The sequence below is a fragment of the Cervus elaphus genome, chromosome 26 (genome assembly GCF_910594005.1).
Source record: "Cervus elaphus chromosome 26, mCerEla1.1, whole genome shotgun sequence".
Taxonomy (NCBI): domain Eukaryota; kingdom Metazoa; phylum Chordata; class Mammalia; order Artiodactyla; family Cervidae; genus Cervus; species Cervus elaphus.
The window spans coordinates 40,876,566-40,891,853 of NC_057840.1; the positions used below are offsets into that span (position 1 = coordinate 40,876,566).

Below are 15,288 nucleotides of genomic sequence, written 5' to 3' on the forward strand. Positions count from 1 at the left end.
AGCTGCTACCCTCTTTTAAAATGTTTCTTTATTTCACTGAGCCGGCTGCTCCTGGCTGGGGCAGAGGTCGAGGTGAGAGCAGTCTGGTCCTCCCCTGTTGGCACCCCTTCCCACCCTGGGCACAGAGGACCTTACCTTCTCTGAGTGCCCGCCGGGATCTCAGGTCTTCCAGCCTGGTCTGGGGGAGGGGGGCGTCTCCCCAGGGGCTGGTGTGTTGTTTTACAGGGAATCTGTATTCTAGAAGGGGTTGGAGGTCAGAGGTCAGAAGCCCCTGAACCTGCTGAGTGTGCCTTGAAGGAGTGGAGCTGGGATGGGGCATCATTGGCAAGGAGAGAAAAGCCACCAGCGCCTGACCATTGGGCACCGAGGGTGGGTGTGAGCGAGAGCAAGGGAAAGAGCTCCAGAACTGGGCCACATGATCTGCCTGGAAAGGGCAGAGGACTCACAGGAACGCACGGGCATCCTTGCTCAGTGTAAGACACGAGGGGCTGAGCCATCGACCCGGCTGCCACTGGGGAGTCACAGTCTCCCCGTGAGGCCACTCGGTCACCCCTGCACTCCTGGGCCTCACAGGAGCCCTGATGTGACGCTGGGGCTCAGCACCCCCTCTTTCCTCCCCTCTCTGCTGTCTAACTTAACACTGCCCCCCCGCCCCAGTGTCTCTGTTGACTTATGGGGCCAAGACCAGATCAGGCTGTGAGCTGCTCAAACACAGGCTCTTCCCAAGCCTACATCCACACAGCAGCTGTTTTCATCTCCACATCCACACAGCAGCTGTGTTCCCTGGACCGAGGATTTTTACAGCCGGCAGAATAGCACAGTTGTTTGCCATTACTTTTCTGGCTCTTTTTTCTTTAGTCGGGTGGTTTTTTTTTTTTTCCCCCTCTGAACTATGATGGTGATGATCTCCAAATAGTGTTTAGGAAAAACACTCAGTACCCACATGACAAAATGCGTGTATTAAATGTCTATTTTGTGCCAATGGCTAAGTATACATTAGCTTCTTTAATCCTAAAAACAAGCCAACGTGATACTGTGTCTTTATTCTCCTTTTCAGTAAAGGATACAGACTCAGACGGTAAAAATCACTTGCCTAAGAAGCTTAGCTAGAATTCAAACCTGGATCTAGTGGCCTCTAAACACTTACTTTTTTTTTTTCATGAAGATGTGCTGCCTGCCAAGGGTTTCTGTAGGTTTTTTTTTTCCCTTGCCATGATTTATTTTTTTCTGAGGTTATAAAAAATTCCTGTGGCCTTTCCTCGATCACGAGGATGTGAAGATGACAGCTGACCTTATGTGGTGCTTACTCTGAACGTGGCCCAGTTTTCAGTGTTTTAATTTATTAACTCAGCTCTCCCGACAACTTGAGATGGGAACTATAACTGTTAGAAAGCTTAAGAGCTGTCGTTCCTCTATTCCATGACACATTTTTTTTTTATATGATAACATCTGGGTGTTTCAGGTATGTTACAGTTGTTGGCATTTTACAGTTATGATTGGCAATATTTTTCTTGTGCGTAGATTAATGGTCCGTTTTGCACCGGTGACTTGCCGAAAGTGGGGCAGTCCTCAAGTGGCAAGTGGGTTTTTTAAAAATTTAAATGTATTTATTTTTAATTGGAGGATAAATTGCTTTGTAGCGTTGTGCTGGTTTCCGCCGCACAGCAATGTGAATCAGCCACGGGTGTATGTATGTCGGACACGACTACAGCAACTTAGCAGCAACAGCATATGTATGTCCCCTCCCTCTTGAGCCTGTGAAAGTGAAAGTCCAACCCTTTGGGACCCCATGGATTTTACAGTCCATGGAATTCTCCAGGCCAGAATACTGGAGTGGGTAGCCTTTCCCTTCTCCAGGGGATCTTCCCAACCCAGGGATCGAACCCAGGTCTCCCGCGCTGCAGGCGGATTCTTTACCAGCTGAGCCACAAGGGAAGCCCCTTGAACCTGTGACTAGGTTTTAAACTCCTTTTTTATGGCATCAGGGGCTGCCTTCATCCGCTAGGCTGTTCTGTCCTGAAAGGGGCAAAAAGGCTGAGGTTCCAAGAGCAGGGAAGCAGTGCCTTGCCCGTATCCCAGGGGAAAGCTTGTCTTCCTGGGCTGAGGTTGGAGATCAGCTCTAGGGAACCGGTCCTGACCGGGAAGGCTGGCAGCCCCCATGGACAGTGTCCGAGTGAGCCAGGGTGTCTGTGGGTGCCCGGCTACAGCAGACTCGTCCCAGGGCAGGGAGTAGAGCGATGTGGCCAGCTCCCAGTGCTGCCCCAAACAAGGCCCTCCTCCCGGCCTGCGGCCCCCCCACCCACCTGCTGTCAATGCAGAAGACTCGGGTTCCATCCCTGGGTTGGGAAGATGCCCTGGAGAAGGACATGGCAACCCACTCCAGTATTCCTGGCTGGACAATCCCATGGATAGAGGAGCCTGGCGGGCTACAGTCCATGGCGGGGGGGTGGGTCACAAAAAGAGTCGGTCGGACACGATTGAGCAACTGAACAGCAACAGTCTGAAGGGTGGAAGGACTGGGGCTTGTCATCGAGTTTTTCCAATTCTCTTCAGTTACGCTGAAGAATGTTTGGCTTGAACTTGATTTTCTTTTCTGTCTGTAAGTCCCCATCCCAGAACTACGATGTGTTTTGATTTCTTCCCCACCTGTTGAGGGTGCTGGCAGTACAGAGTGAAATTCCATCTTTCCTCTGCCACCAAGATGACCAGCCCCAGTGGGAGGTGGACCGCCTTTTGACACTTGTAGACTGAAGGTCTCTGTACAGAGAGACAGTTCGCTCAGGTTCTTAATTAACTTGGGGCAGTTGTTCAGTTTCAGTCTACCTAAGTGAACACAGCCTTTTATGTTAGAAATTAGGAAATGTTCACAAGTTCGTAGATCTCCATGGAGAGCTCAGAGTCCCTCCCTCCTCTCTGAAATGCTAGCAGGGAGGGGTTGGAGCCCCCATGATAAGCCCTGGAGTTGCGCTTCCTATTGTTGTTCAGCCGCTCGGTCTTCCGACTCTTCGAGACCCCGTGGACTGCAGCACACCAGGCTTCCCTGTCGTTCACCATCTCCCAGAGCTTGCTCAAGCTCATGTCCATTGAGTCGGTGATGCCATCCAACCATCTCAGCCTCTGTTGTCCCCTTCTCCTCCTGCCTTCAATCTTTCCCAGCATCAGGGTCTTTTCCAATGAGTTGGCTCTTTGCATCAGATGGCCAAAGTATTGGAGCTTCCGTATCAGTCCTTCCAATGAACATAGGAAGGTGCATATAGTCAAAGCTATGGTTTTTCCAATAGTCATGTATGGATATGAGAGTTGGGCTTCCTGACACATACACAATAGAAGGCATAGAAAGTGAGAGTATTGTTATAAAAAGAATTTATCCCAATGATTATAGGGATTTAACTCCCTTTTCCCCTAAGCTCTCAAGGCCTCCCTATTTCATAGCCTCGGGGGTTAAATACTTTGCCGTCTCTGTTGAACTGTGTTTCCCGGAGTTGGGCAGCGCACAGCCTGGGAAGCTGTACTTGACAGTCCTGTAAGCCTTCCATCAGACAGCCCTCCTCAGGTCTAATTTCAGCTTCTTGACAGACTGACCTTCTTAGTTCATTTAATCTCTCGAGGGCTGTTTTCACACCTCTAAAAGCAGGAAAACTGCCTCATCTCTATCTTACATAGTTCTGAAGAGTCTTATTAATACATGAGAAAATGAACATGGACTGAACTTGGGTACTGAGTGGGTGCGAAGGGCTGTCCTGCAGGGGGTCTCTCAGGGAGAACAAGGCGTGGGGTCCAGGCTGAGTGCCTTTGGGTCTGTGACTCCTGGTGGTAGTCAGCCACGGCTGACTTCTCTGGGCAGTCACTGCAGGATGAACCGTCTCTGGAGGGGGACCTTTGACAGTCTTTAGGAGTCCTTTGAGATTCGGAAAATGTAGTACTCTCTAGCAAGTCTTGAAATGGCCATCAGTCTTAATAATTTGACACTTATACCCAGTGCTGGGCCGGTCATTATTTGATGTCCAGCTCTCTGCGGGGGAATCCCTGACAGGTTGTGTTTGTCAGTTTCCATCGTGTAAGTGCATCCACCGTGGGTGTTTTCAGGCCAGGATGGAGTTGGGATGCACTGTGCTCAGCCAGCTCCCGGAAGCTGGTGAAAGTAGCCAGCACAGCGCTGCTCGTGTTCTTGGCAGGGGGGAGACAGATACCTGGTGGATCCAGGTATTCAGGATTCTGAGCTCGCTGGTAAGGGGTTGGGGCGGGGGGCTCGGGCTCCTCCGGCCACAGCTGCTGACTTCACAGGTGGGGAAGCGTTGGCTCCCAGGTCCTCTGTTCATGGATCTAAGAGTTTCCCAGACCGGCAGTCAAGAGGGAGGATGGTGTGTAGACAACCAGGGTTGAGATCCACTCGTACCTGGCTGGGGAGAGAACTCCTAGGCTGAGCAAACAGAGAAATTCCAACGCAGAACACGCCCGGCACCGTCTCTGAATGAACCATTGTGTGTGCTGGTGACTCATGGTGGCCCCAGCGCCCGACCTTCCCGGCCAGATGACGAGTGGCCGCGGCTGGATGAAACTCGGGACCTGTCCCGGCAGGGCTTGGGGTTTCTCCTGGGCAGCTCTGACTTGGAGCTGGGCTTTGAAGATGGCTCTCTTGAGGGAGAGGAGTTCTAAGTTGAGGTTTTGGAGGTTTTTACAAATTGTTATAAAATATACATAAAATAGGGCTTTCCAGGTGGCTCAGATGGTAAAGAATCTGTCTGCGATGCAGAAGACCCGGGTTCGATCTCTGGGCCAGGAACATCCCCTGGAGAAGGGAATGGCAGCCCACTCCAGTGGGATTCTCTTGCCTGGAGAATCCCATGGACAGAGGAACCTGATGGGTTACAATCCATGAGATGGCAAAGAGTTGGACATGACTGAGTAACTAACATATATAAGATAATAAAATTTACCATTTTTAAAAACTTCTTATTTATTTATCTATTTGACTGCTCCTGGTCTTAGTTATGGTGTGCGGGATCTTCAATCTTGGTTGTGGCTTGCAGGATCTTTGGTTGAGGCATGTGGGATCTGATTCCTTGACCAGGGATCAAGTCCAGGCCTTCTGCGTTGGGAGCGCAGTGTCTTAGCCACTGGACCACCAGTGAAAGTGAAAGGTCACTCAGTTGTGTCCAGCTCTTTCCAACCCCATGGACTATATACAGTCCATGGAATTTTCCAGGCCAGAATAGTGGAATGGGTAGCCCTTCCCTTCTCCAGGGGATCTTCCCAACCCAGGGATCGAACTGAGGTCTCGCCCATAGCAGGCACATTCTTTACCAGCTGAGCCACAAGGAAGATCCCTAGAAGTTACCATTTTAACCACTTTAAGCATTACAGGTCAATGGCATGAAGGTCATTCACGTTGTTGAGCACCCATCACCACCTTCCATCTCTAGAACATTTTTCATCTTCCCAAACTGAAACCCCATCCCTGTTAACCTGTATATATAATGTGCTCAGTCATGTCCGACTCTTTCAAGACCCCGTGGACTATAGCCCACCAGGCCCCTCTATCCATGGAATTTTCCAGGCAAGAACACTGGAGCGGGGTTGCCATTTCCTACTCCAGGGGATCTTCCTGACCCAGGGATCGAGCCCTTGCATCTCCTGCATTGGCAGGCGGATTCTTTACCCCTGAGCTGCCTGGGAAGCCCATATTTATATTGAGGTAGTTGCAATCCACTGCCCCACCCTGCTCACCCAGGCTGCGTCTGTATGCGGGTATGACCCTCCCGGTTCTGGGGTAGATGTCTTTTTGGCCTGTGACCCATTTCTTCCCCTCGCCACCACCTCACCTGACTCTGGCCAGCATCCTCTGACCCAGGCATGGTCTTGCTGCGGCCGGAGCCCTGGAACCAGAGAGCCGGAGCTGAAAGAGACGGGGAGCCCATCTGGTGCCCAGAGACAGCCTGAGGCCCCACAAGCTGTTGGAGGGCGTACAGAGCCCTGTCTTCTCAGGCCAAAGTGAGCCTGACTTTTGTCTTTGCCTTGCTCCAAGATCCTATCTGGTTTCAAGGCCCCGGACTCAGCCTTGACTGATGACGTCTGAGACCCCCCCAACCCCAACCCCAACCCACCCCCCCACCCCCGCCCCCAAAGGCCCATTTCACTTCCAGGCTGTGAGAAAATTGATCCTGAGTTTCTGCAAACACAGCTGGGATCCCGTGCTCAAGGTGACCTCAGAGGGGATTTCTCACTCGCCTGGGGCAGGCGAGTCCCTCCAGCCTCAGTTTTACCGCTGGAGACACCTTCTGTGTGGGCTCACAGGCCAACAGCATCCTGACAGCCCTGCTGTCTACTCCCTGCCTCCTGCAGCGCGTGAGAGCCAGGGGGCGCTTACACAGATGGGGGGACAGGGTGATGCCAGGACTGACTGACCCCTGCCAGGCTGAGGGGCCGTTCTCCCAGGGTCACGGAGACTGTGTGCATGGACGTGGTGAGATCTGAGAAAACAAGTTCCGCTCCTCAGCGCCTCCCGGTCATCAGTTTGCCGAAGAATGTCCTGGGATGTGGGGCTGGTTGCTCACCCTCCCTGTTCCATCCATAACCAACCTTTTGCCGTCTTACTTCGCCCACCCAGCATCTCACCATGCTGTGTTGTTCCAGACGTGAATGCCTCTAGGTTGCCAAGCAAAGGGACAATTCAGAATATTGTCAGCAGTTGAGCAAGTCAGTCACCTCAATGACTAGGTGACAGATTTGTTGACAAGTCAGATGACAGTCAATTGTTTTCTTTCCACAAAATGGAAGAAGTAAGTGGGGTGTCAGCTGACAGCATTAACAGTGCTTGTCAATAATTCATTGTGATTTCTTTCTTTCTTAACATGTAACTCAGAAGGACTTTGAAGAATTGAATGACGTTTCTATAATGAAGCCCTTTCTGTTCCCATCTGTTTATCAATGCGAACAAGGTTCCTTAGAGTGTACATCTATAAAAATGAAAAATAGAACTGGAATTGGTGTGGAATCTAGTTTCATTCCACCAATAAAGATGTGTCCATGAATGAGAAATACCATTCATTAAGAGAAGCCTTTCCAGCAAATCTTTACTTTTTATGTTAAATGATCATTTAACAAGAATGTTTTATTTACACTGTTTGACCAATCTCTACTAAAAATCATTGTAGGGATAACTCAAGCCTGAAGAAACTTTTTAAAGACTCAGAACTTCAGGATGAAAGTGCTGTACAATATGATTGAGTGAAGCACAGAATGTAACGTTAGGATGAAATTCTGTGGGGAAAGTGGACGGCAAATAGGAGTAAAAATCCCATCTGTTCAAGAAGATCTTGTTCATGATTCCTTAAAAAAAATAGATGATGATGAATATAAATCACCACCTGGATTCTGCTGGATACTGGTACAGAGGCCCACAACAGTTTTATTTTTACACGTCAATATTTAGCACATACTGGAAAATATATTACTCACAACCATTTAAACTAATGATGAAAACTTCTGGTGTCAATTTGAAAATGAGTGAGGGGAGCATCGGCCAACCATAATTCTTAGAGAGACAGCAGCCGAAGTGGTTGAAGGCCACCAGCCCTCAGGGCTAGACGGTGCCTGGGCCGAGGTGAGACCCAGGTTTGCGTCTTGGGTCCAGCAGAGATGAGCCAGGCACTGAGCAGGCAGTTCAGCTCCTCGGGGGCCAGTCCTCAAGTCTAAAACGGCAGAGCTGTTAGACAGATTGGCTGTACTTCTGCAAGGACATGGTCAGGAGCCCCCGGCCCTGGAACCAGACGGGGCTTGAGTGACTCGCCTGGGGTGGGCTAGAAAGTGGCTTTGAATCCCAGCTCCCCGCTGTGCTGCCTTGGGCAGGCTACTCACCCTCCCTGTGCCTCCGTCTCCCTGCCTGTAAAATGGGACCTCCCTGGTGGGGGTGCTGGGAGCAGGTTTGTGGAGCGGTGCCTGGCACACGGTAAGCACCCCTGAGGACTGAGTATCACTAAAGCATCTGCTTCCAGCTTGCTCCCACGCAGCCGTTCTCATCCTCTCCTGAGCCCCTCGGCCCAGGACTCGGGAGCCTGCCTCCTCGGTAGTGACGGCCCTTCCCCTCGCGCTCATTTATTTCAAGAGCCTTTTCACGCCTGCTGTCGCACGCCCGCCCCGAGCCTCCCCCGGGCCGCTGCCCTGCACAGAAAGTGCCTGCTGTCTTCAGAGCAACCTGGGACTCCTGCCAGGGACTCGGTCCCCCCACGCAGAGGCTGTTGAGGAAGCGGGGCTAGAAACCCACTGCACGACGCGGGTGGAGAGATGGAGTAGAGAATTTCCCATCCTCCCCTGGGACGCGCCCCCTTCTGGTGGGACCCGCCCCCTTCCGGAGTCCAGTCTCAGGCTCGCGGCTTCCCCCACCGGGCTGTCCTCTGGGCCGTGCAAGGGGACAGTTCCTGAACTCCGCCTGGCCCGTGCTGAGCCCATGGGAGGAGGCAGATGAGATGCCTGCGCCCTGGTTCTAGCATGGGCCGCCAGCTCCACACAAACCCCACCTGTCTTCCAGAAATGACACGGGTTCTCCTTAAGAGACTCGGCCCCTGACCCCTGTCACTGTCCACAGCCATAACCGCCTTATTCCTCTGTTGTTTCAAAATGGTTTCCCCAGCTTCCCTCGTGGCTCAGTGGGAAAGAATCCGCCTGCCAATGCAGGAGACGTGGGTTCGAGCCTTGGTCCGGGGTGGTCCCACAGGCCGCAGAGCAGCTGAGTCCGTGTGCCGTGTAACTCCCGAAGCCCACACGCCCTGGAACCTGTGCTCTGCAGTGAGAAGCCTGCACTGCAGTGAAGACCCAGAACAGTGAAAAATAAAGAAATAAATAAAGGTTTCCTGATCACATGACCGGAGAGGTAGTTTGTGAGCCAGGATGGTTGCCTGTTGGATGTGACCTCCTCCCCTACCCTGCGAAGCCTATCTGAGTGGTGACCTATTTATTGAATGAAGGGGTTTTGAATGACACCCGACGTCCCCTGGCCCCCAGCAGCGCTGTCTTCCTGTTAAGTGTGAGGAGGGGATCTAGGGTGGGTGAGCAGAAAGACTGGCAGTCTTCGGGGTCTCAGCGGAGTGTCCAGAGATCCGAGAACGCTGACTACCTTGGCTCCAGATGGCGACCACGGGTCATCTGGAGTAGGTCTTGGTGGGAGCGAGTCCCTTAAACCTTGGTGGGATGGGACGGGTGTGCTCTGGGCCAGAACCAGGCCAGCCCCTTGAGGCCAGTTACCCACCAGGTGTCTCCTGGGCCTTCTCCTGCGATGGAGGACGATGTGTCAGTGTCCCCACTGTCCCCGCCCCCAGCGCATGTCTTCAAGCACCCTTGTGTGCCTGGACCTGCTGCACCGAGGGGACGTGGAGCAGAAAACGTGGGTGGTGTGGTGGGGTCCCCAGAAGGGGGGTGTCTCTCCTCCTCCCAACAACAGGGTCTGCAGTGGTTGGGGTAACCTTTCATGGGGAGGGGGCGAGGGGGCTTGAGCTGCTCTCTTGTTGACCTATTTAGGACGTTTTCGTCAAACACTTGTTTGCCGGGACATGACAACCAAACAGAGCCCATCCCTAAGGAACTCCTAGCCAGCTGGGGAACACGTGCAGGGAAGGAGGCTGTTAGCTTTGTGTGTGATGAGAACTAAGAGGGATCATCTAAGTGCTCCTCACAGTGTCTAAGGGGCACCTGGCGGCGTCTCAGGAGAGCAGGGAAGGCTCCCTGGAGGAGGTGTTGACTTGACCCCAGAAGGGTGAAGAGGAGTTCTCTAGGGAAGGGGGGTGTGGGCGGAGGCATCAGGGAGGCTCCAGCTGGTCTAGAGGGTGGGGGCAGGAAGGTGAGTGGGGAGGAAGGCCTCACTGGCAGAGGCCCAGGGGTGCAAGGGTGCTTTGGGGGAGCCACAGAGACGGCCCGTAAGAGCGGCTGGACTCCGCGTGCCGTGTGGTGGGGAGAGGCAGGAGGTGGGCAGCGGGGACAGGGGTCCCCAGGGGTTCCCACTTCAGCCCTGTGGGCAGGTGAAGCCTGAAAGGTCTGCGATCAGGCCGCTCCATCAGTGGCGCTTGGAGGACTGAGCCTGGCTGGGGGCCCTGGGGGTTCGTGGGGAGGGTGGATTTGAGAGGCTCGGGGTGTGGGCAGGGCAGGCTGCAGGCGGTATCTCAGGCTTGGGGGGTGGGAGGAGGACCCACCTGGAACCCCTGGGCTTGTTGCACGCAGGCAGCTGGCCCCGCCCCCGAGGTCCGGGGGGCGGGGCTGAGAGTTCTGATTTCTAACAGGCTCCAGGTGGCTCTGCTGCTGGTGGGCTGGGCGGGGCTCTGGAACCTGGGCTCCAGGCTTTGGGCTCAGGTGGCAGGCGGATCCCTCAGCTGAAGGCGGGGTGCGGGGAGGTGAGGGAGAGAACAGGAAGTCCGTCTCGTGGTTGTGGCTGTCCATCGCCCGTGTCACCACCTGCAGTCCTCAGCCCCCATGTCTCACTTCCCTTCCAGGTGGCACCTCCCTGAGCTTCCTGGTTCTGGTGACAGGCTGCACATCCGTGGGCAGAATCCCAGAGGCCGAAATCTACAAAATCACTGCCACCGACTTTTACCCTCTCCAGGAAGAGGCCAAGGAGGAGGACCGCCTCTCGGCCTTGCGGAAGATCCTCAACTCAGGGGTCTTCTACTTCTCCTGGCCCAACGATGGGTCTTGCTTCGACCTCACCGTCCGGGCGCAGAAGCAGGGTGACGACAGCTCCGAGTGGGGGAACTCCTTCTTCTGGTGAGCCCTGGGTCCCCTGCCCCCGGCGCTCACGGAGGGCGGGCTCTGATGAGCAGCTGCACCCTCCGTCTCTTAGCATCGTCCCCGGGCGCGTGGGTTACCTGCAGGAGCTGTGATTGGTGCCCACGCTCTCAGCACAATGAGAGGAAAACTAGCCCCCACTGGAATCAGGGAGGGTGTTCAATGTGGCCTTATGTAGACTCCAGAAGGAAAATCTGCCCCGTAACTAAGGAGCACAAATGGCAGCATCTGCTGGTGCTCCCTGAGTGCCCGGGCTTGTGCTCAGCGCCTCCCCCGCCCCCTCAGTTCTCGTGGTTATCCTCCAGCATGCAGACATTTGTAAAGCACTTTTCTAAGTTCTCTGTGGGTCATAACTCACTCACTCCTCATAGGAAACAATGAGGTAGGGTCTATTATTCCCATTTTACAGGTGAGGAGACTGAGGCTTGAATAAGGCAGGGAATTTGAACCCAGGCATCCTGGCTCCAGGTCCCACACTGTTAATCCCACAACCAAACCTGTCAGTTTCAACGCAGAGCCGAGTCATCCTGCCAAGGTGATGGGCAGTAATGGGCCCCTTCGGGGACCAGCAGGGCGTGGATGACCCCTAAATGGGTCAGTGGTCACCCTTTGTGGGCCCTGGGGGTCATGACCTCTGACAGGTCCTGTGGAAGACCCGGGGTGGGGGCGCGGTGATTTGCATACAATGGAGCTGCTCCCATCAGGTTTACCAGGAGATTGCGACTCAAGCAGAAGTGATGAAAGTCCTGCTGTTGGAATTGTTTGGAGACGGGGCATTCTTGGTTCCAGGGCTGGCCTTTGGGGCCTTTCCAGGCCTGAGTCAGGGCTGATGAGGCATCTCTGTGCCCTGTGTTTGTCCCTGCCTCGCTTTGCCCAAACAGAGGAGCTCACAGGTTTCCATCGCCTGTTAAGTGTACTTTCCTTGGTGCTTGGGACCCCACAAGTGAGCTCCTGACTTCCACTTGGAGAAAGAGGAGTTTACAGTATCCTTCCATATGTGCCCGTGCTCCCTGTCCCCCAGATCCTCTTAGGTTGTCTGGTTATGTGAGGTTTGGGGGGTAGTAGAAATGGCAACCGACTCCAGTGTTCTTGCCTGGAGAATCCCAGAGATGGCGGAGCCTGGTGGGCTGCTGTCTATGGGGTCGCACAGAGTCGGACACGACTGAAGTGACTTAGCAGCAGCAACAGCAGCGTGCTCAGACTTCAAGGACGTGAATCTTGTTAAAAATGCAGATTCTGATTGAGCAGGGCTGGCCGGGGGCCCGAGACTCTGCATTTCCAGCAAGGAGCTGACGCTGGTGCCAGGGCCGCTGTTTCAAGGACCACACTCTGGATATCAGGTCCGGCAGATGGTGTGTCTGTGAATCACTAGTTCCGTTTTGCAGGTGTATGTGCTCCTGAAGGGAGCCCAGCTCAGGGGCGCAGGGGCTGTGGATTATGAAGGGGTCTTTGTTAGGCACTGGGGCCATTTTTCAGCCGGGAAGGTCTGATGAGCCGAGGCTAGAGGTCTCAGAAGCTGTAACAAGCCTTGAATGCCTGGGGAATCTGGGTCTCCCTTGTACCTGCTCTTCCCAGGCCGCCTCATGCCAGCTCTGTGGTTGGAGATTTGAGGTGCACAGGGAAGAGGAAGACAGAGTGGGGAATCCCCGAGTGAAGACTGAGAGGGACTTGGGAAGGGGGAGGCCCCAGGTGGACACTAGGCTGTCCCCAGTTGGCCAGGAGAAGCTGGTCCTGGAGGGTGCGAAGCTCCCGGGTCGTCCCCCACCCCACAGCCCAGGGCGCGGTGTTTGGGCTCAGTGTGGCACCCGTGGAGCTGACCACAGCTGAGTCAGGCCCAGCTGCGTGGTCACGGGCTTGATTGCCTGAACCCACCATTTGGGGTGCTGTGTTCAAGGTCTGAGCCCACATCTGGAGTCAGATGGGGTCAGCAATGGACGTGGCTGGTGCATGAGGGAGAGGGTTTGGCATTTTTCTGGGTGGTTACTGTTCCCTACTGATAACTGCTTCTCGGTACAATCAAGTCCTGGAAGGAGATGCAAGCTCTTTTCCTTTATAGGTTTGGGTTTCTTCCTTCAAGGTTATGAGCCGTCCTCCTACAGGGGGTCAGGCCATTGTGACTACAACAGGGATTGTTTAGAGTTGCCTGTTTGGCGGTTGCTTTGACCCCTGGTGACTGATGGCAGCCATCACTGTGTGGCAGAAGACCCTGGAACATTCTGGAGACCTTCCCCTGATGCAGATTTAATACATGGGTTACTAAAGTTGATTTAGTGCAGATGTGAGAGTTGGACCATAAAGAAGGCTGAGTGCCAAGGAATTGGTGCTTTCAAACTGTGGTGCTGGAGAAGACTCTTGAGAGTTCCTTGGACTGCAAGGAGATGAAACCAGTCAATCCTAAAGGAAATCAACCCTGAATATTCATTGGAAGGACTGATGCTGAAGCTGAAGCTCCAGTACTCTGGACACCTGATGCAAAGTGCTGACTCATTGGAAAAGACTGATGCTGGGAAAAATTGAGGGCAGGAGGAGAAGGGGATGACAGAGGATGAGATGGTTGAATGGCATCACCGACTCAATGGACATGAGTTTGAGCAAGCTCGGGGAGATGGTGATGAACAGGGAAGCCTGGTGTGCTGCAGTCCATGGGGTCACAAGGAGTCAGACATGACCGAGCCGCTGAACAGCAACAAAGTTGGTTTATCAGCTCAATTTCAGAGAGGGATTCAGAAGAAGGGAAGGTGTTTTTGTAAAGTGATGTTTCGTGCTCATCATTCTCCGGGCAGCCCAGCGCCCTGGAGTGAGAGCTCAGACATGGCCCTGCTTCCTGGGGGGCAGTATGTCCTCAGTGCCCACGTGCCGTGTCGGGGAGGAGGCTGGCCTGAGAGCGGGGAGCGGCCTGCCGCTTGGAGAAGCTGCCTGGGATGTCAGAGCTCACAGCACACTTCTCCAGAAATGAGGGCGCTGCGTCTTTGATGAGGTCTCGGGGCAGGAATGGTGCTGCCATTTTAAACACATAGCGCACTGTGATCTAGATGTGCTCGCTGCCCTGTGGGGGTTCCTGCCTCCCAGCGGGGGGCAAGGTAAGGACCTCAGAACTGCACAGCGCGGGTCCCCTGGGTGAAGCGCGTAGAGTCTGGAAGCAACCTGAGGTTAGCGTACCACCCCCAAGCCCCACTCCCAGCCGTCACCTGCTCAGTAAGCTCCCGTGGGTGTCGGGGAGGCGAGTGAGACCGAGAACCGGTGTGACTGTGTGCGGGTGCAGCTCTACACGTAGGGCCTTCAGCAGGAGAGGCTTGGGCTGGAGAGCACAGCTTCCATGCCACGCTGCCGCTTACTAGCTCTGTGACCTTGGGCAAGCGTTTCTCCTCTGTGCCTCAGTTTCTTCATCTGTAAAATGGGGTGAATGATAATGCCTGTACATAGGCTGATACAAGGATGAAATGAGTCGATTCATCCCAGAACACTTAGAATGGAGCTCGGTGCCCTTTCTAAACACTGGCTGTTATCCCATGAAGATCATCATGGATGTCAGAGACCCAGCACCATCCACTGGGTTTGGGGAGGAAGTACTGGAACTTTCAGTTTTATGTTCATCTCATCGTTTTTATTTAATTCCCATTGCTTTGTAATGCTCTCATCATGTTCACCTTGTAGGATCTGTATATAATTTAAATAAGCATGCACGTATTTAATTATTTTTATCATTTGTCATTTATCATTATTCTTTCATCATAAAATATGCTTAAATTTTTACCGAAGGGACTTATGTTCAAAAACTGCAGAAGCCACTGGTGTAAACAGAGGCTGCTCTGTGGTTCCCTGAAAGCCCGGCGGCTGGCTGACACCCACACCTGCATTCCAGCCGCTGCTGCTGACACCCAGGAGCAGCCGTTTCCCGCTGCCCAGGTGCTGGTGGCCCTGCCGTTTGGGGTGCCTCTAGAGCACGTGAACATCCTTGCTGCATGTCCTGAGTGTGGAGTTCACAGGGCGTGTGCAGTGCAGGAATACGGCCCCCAGGCGCCTCCCCTGCTTGCCATGGGCACTGTTTCCTGGAGGCTGTGAGGCGGCCCAAGTCACCGCGGGCTCTGTTTTGCAGGAACCAGCTGCTGCATGTGCCTCTGAGGCAGCACCAGGTGAACTGCTGTGACTGGCTGCTGAAGGTCATCTGCGGGGTGGTGGCCATCCGCACGGTGTACGCCTCTCACAAGCAGGCCAAGGCCTGCCTCATCTCCCGCATCAGCTGCGAGCGTGCCGGCGCTCGCTTCCACACCCGCGGTGTGAACGACGACGGCCACGTGTCCAACTTCGTGGAGACAGAGCAGGTCAGTGCCCAGGCCAGGCTGGGGTCCCCAGTGGCTCTGAGTGGATGCACCCACACTAATGTGTTTCCACTTGGGGTGTTGGGGGCAGTTTCTGATGAGCGTGGCTCCTCACTCTCCCAGGAGAACAGAAAGTGTCACTGGGGCTGTGTCTGCAAGGGTGGCCTCTGGTTTGCACGATGTTCTCTTTCTTGATTCT

At 53.9% G+C, this 15,288-nt stretch overlaps 1 protein-coding gene across 4 annotated transcripts in view; it reads left to right on the plus strand.

The window, feature by feature from the left end:
- The window catches only part of SYNJ2 (synaptojanin 2), a 106,675-nt gene that overhangs the window by 33,590 nt on the left and 57,797 nt on the right, over positions 1-15,288 (plus strand). For all 4 annotated transcript variants that reach the window (XM_043888173.1, XM_043888174.1, XM_043888170.1 and 1 more), the window contains exons 3-4: positions 10,479-10,749; positions 14,867-15,092. In XM_043888173.1, coding sequence (XP_043744108.1) covers positions 10,479-10,749; positions 14,867-15,092 — 497 coding nt within the window. The remainder of the gene's footprint in view (positions 1-10,478; positions 10,750-14,866; positions 15,093-15,288) is intronic.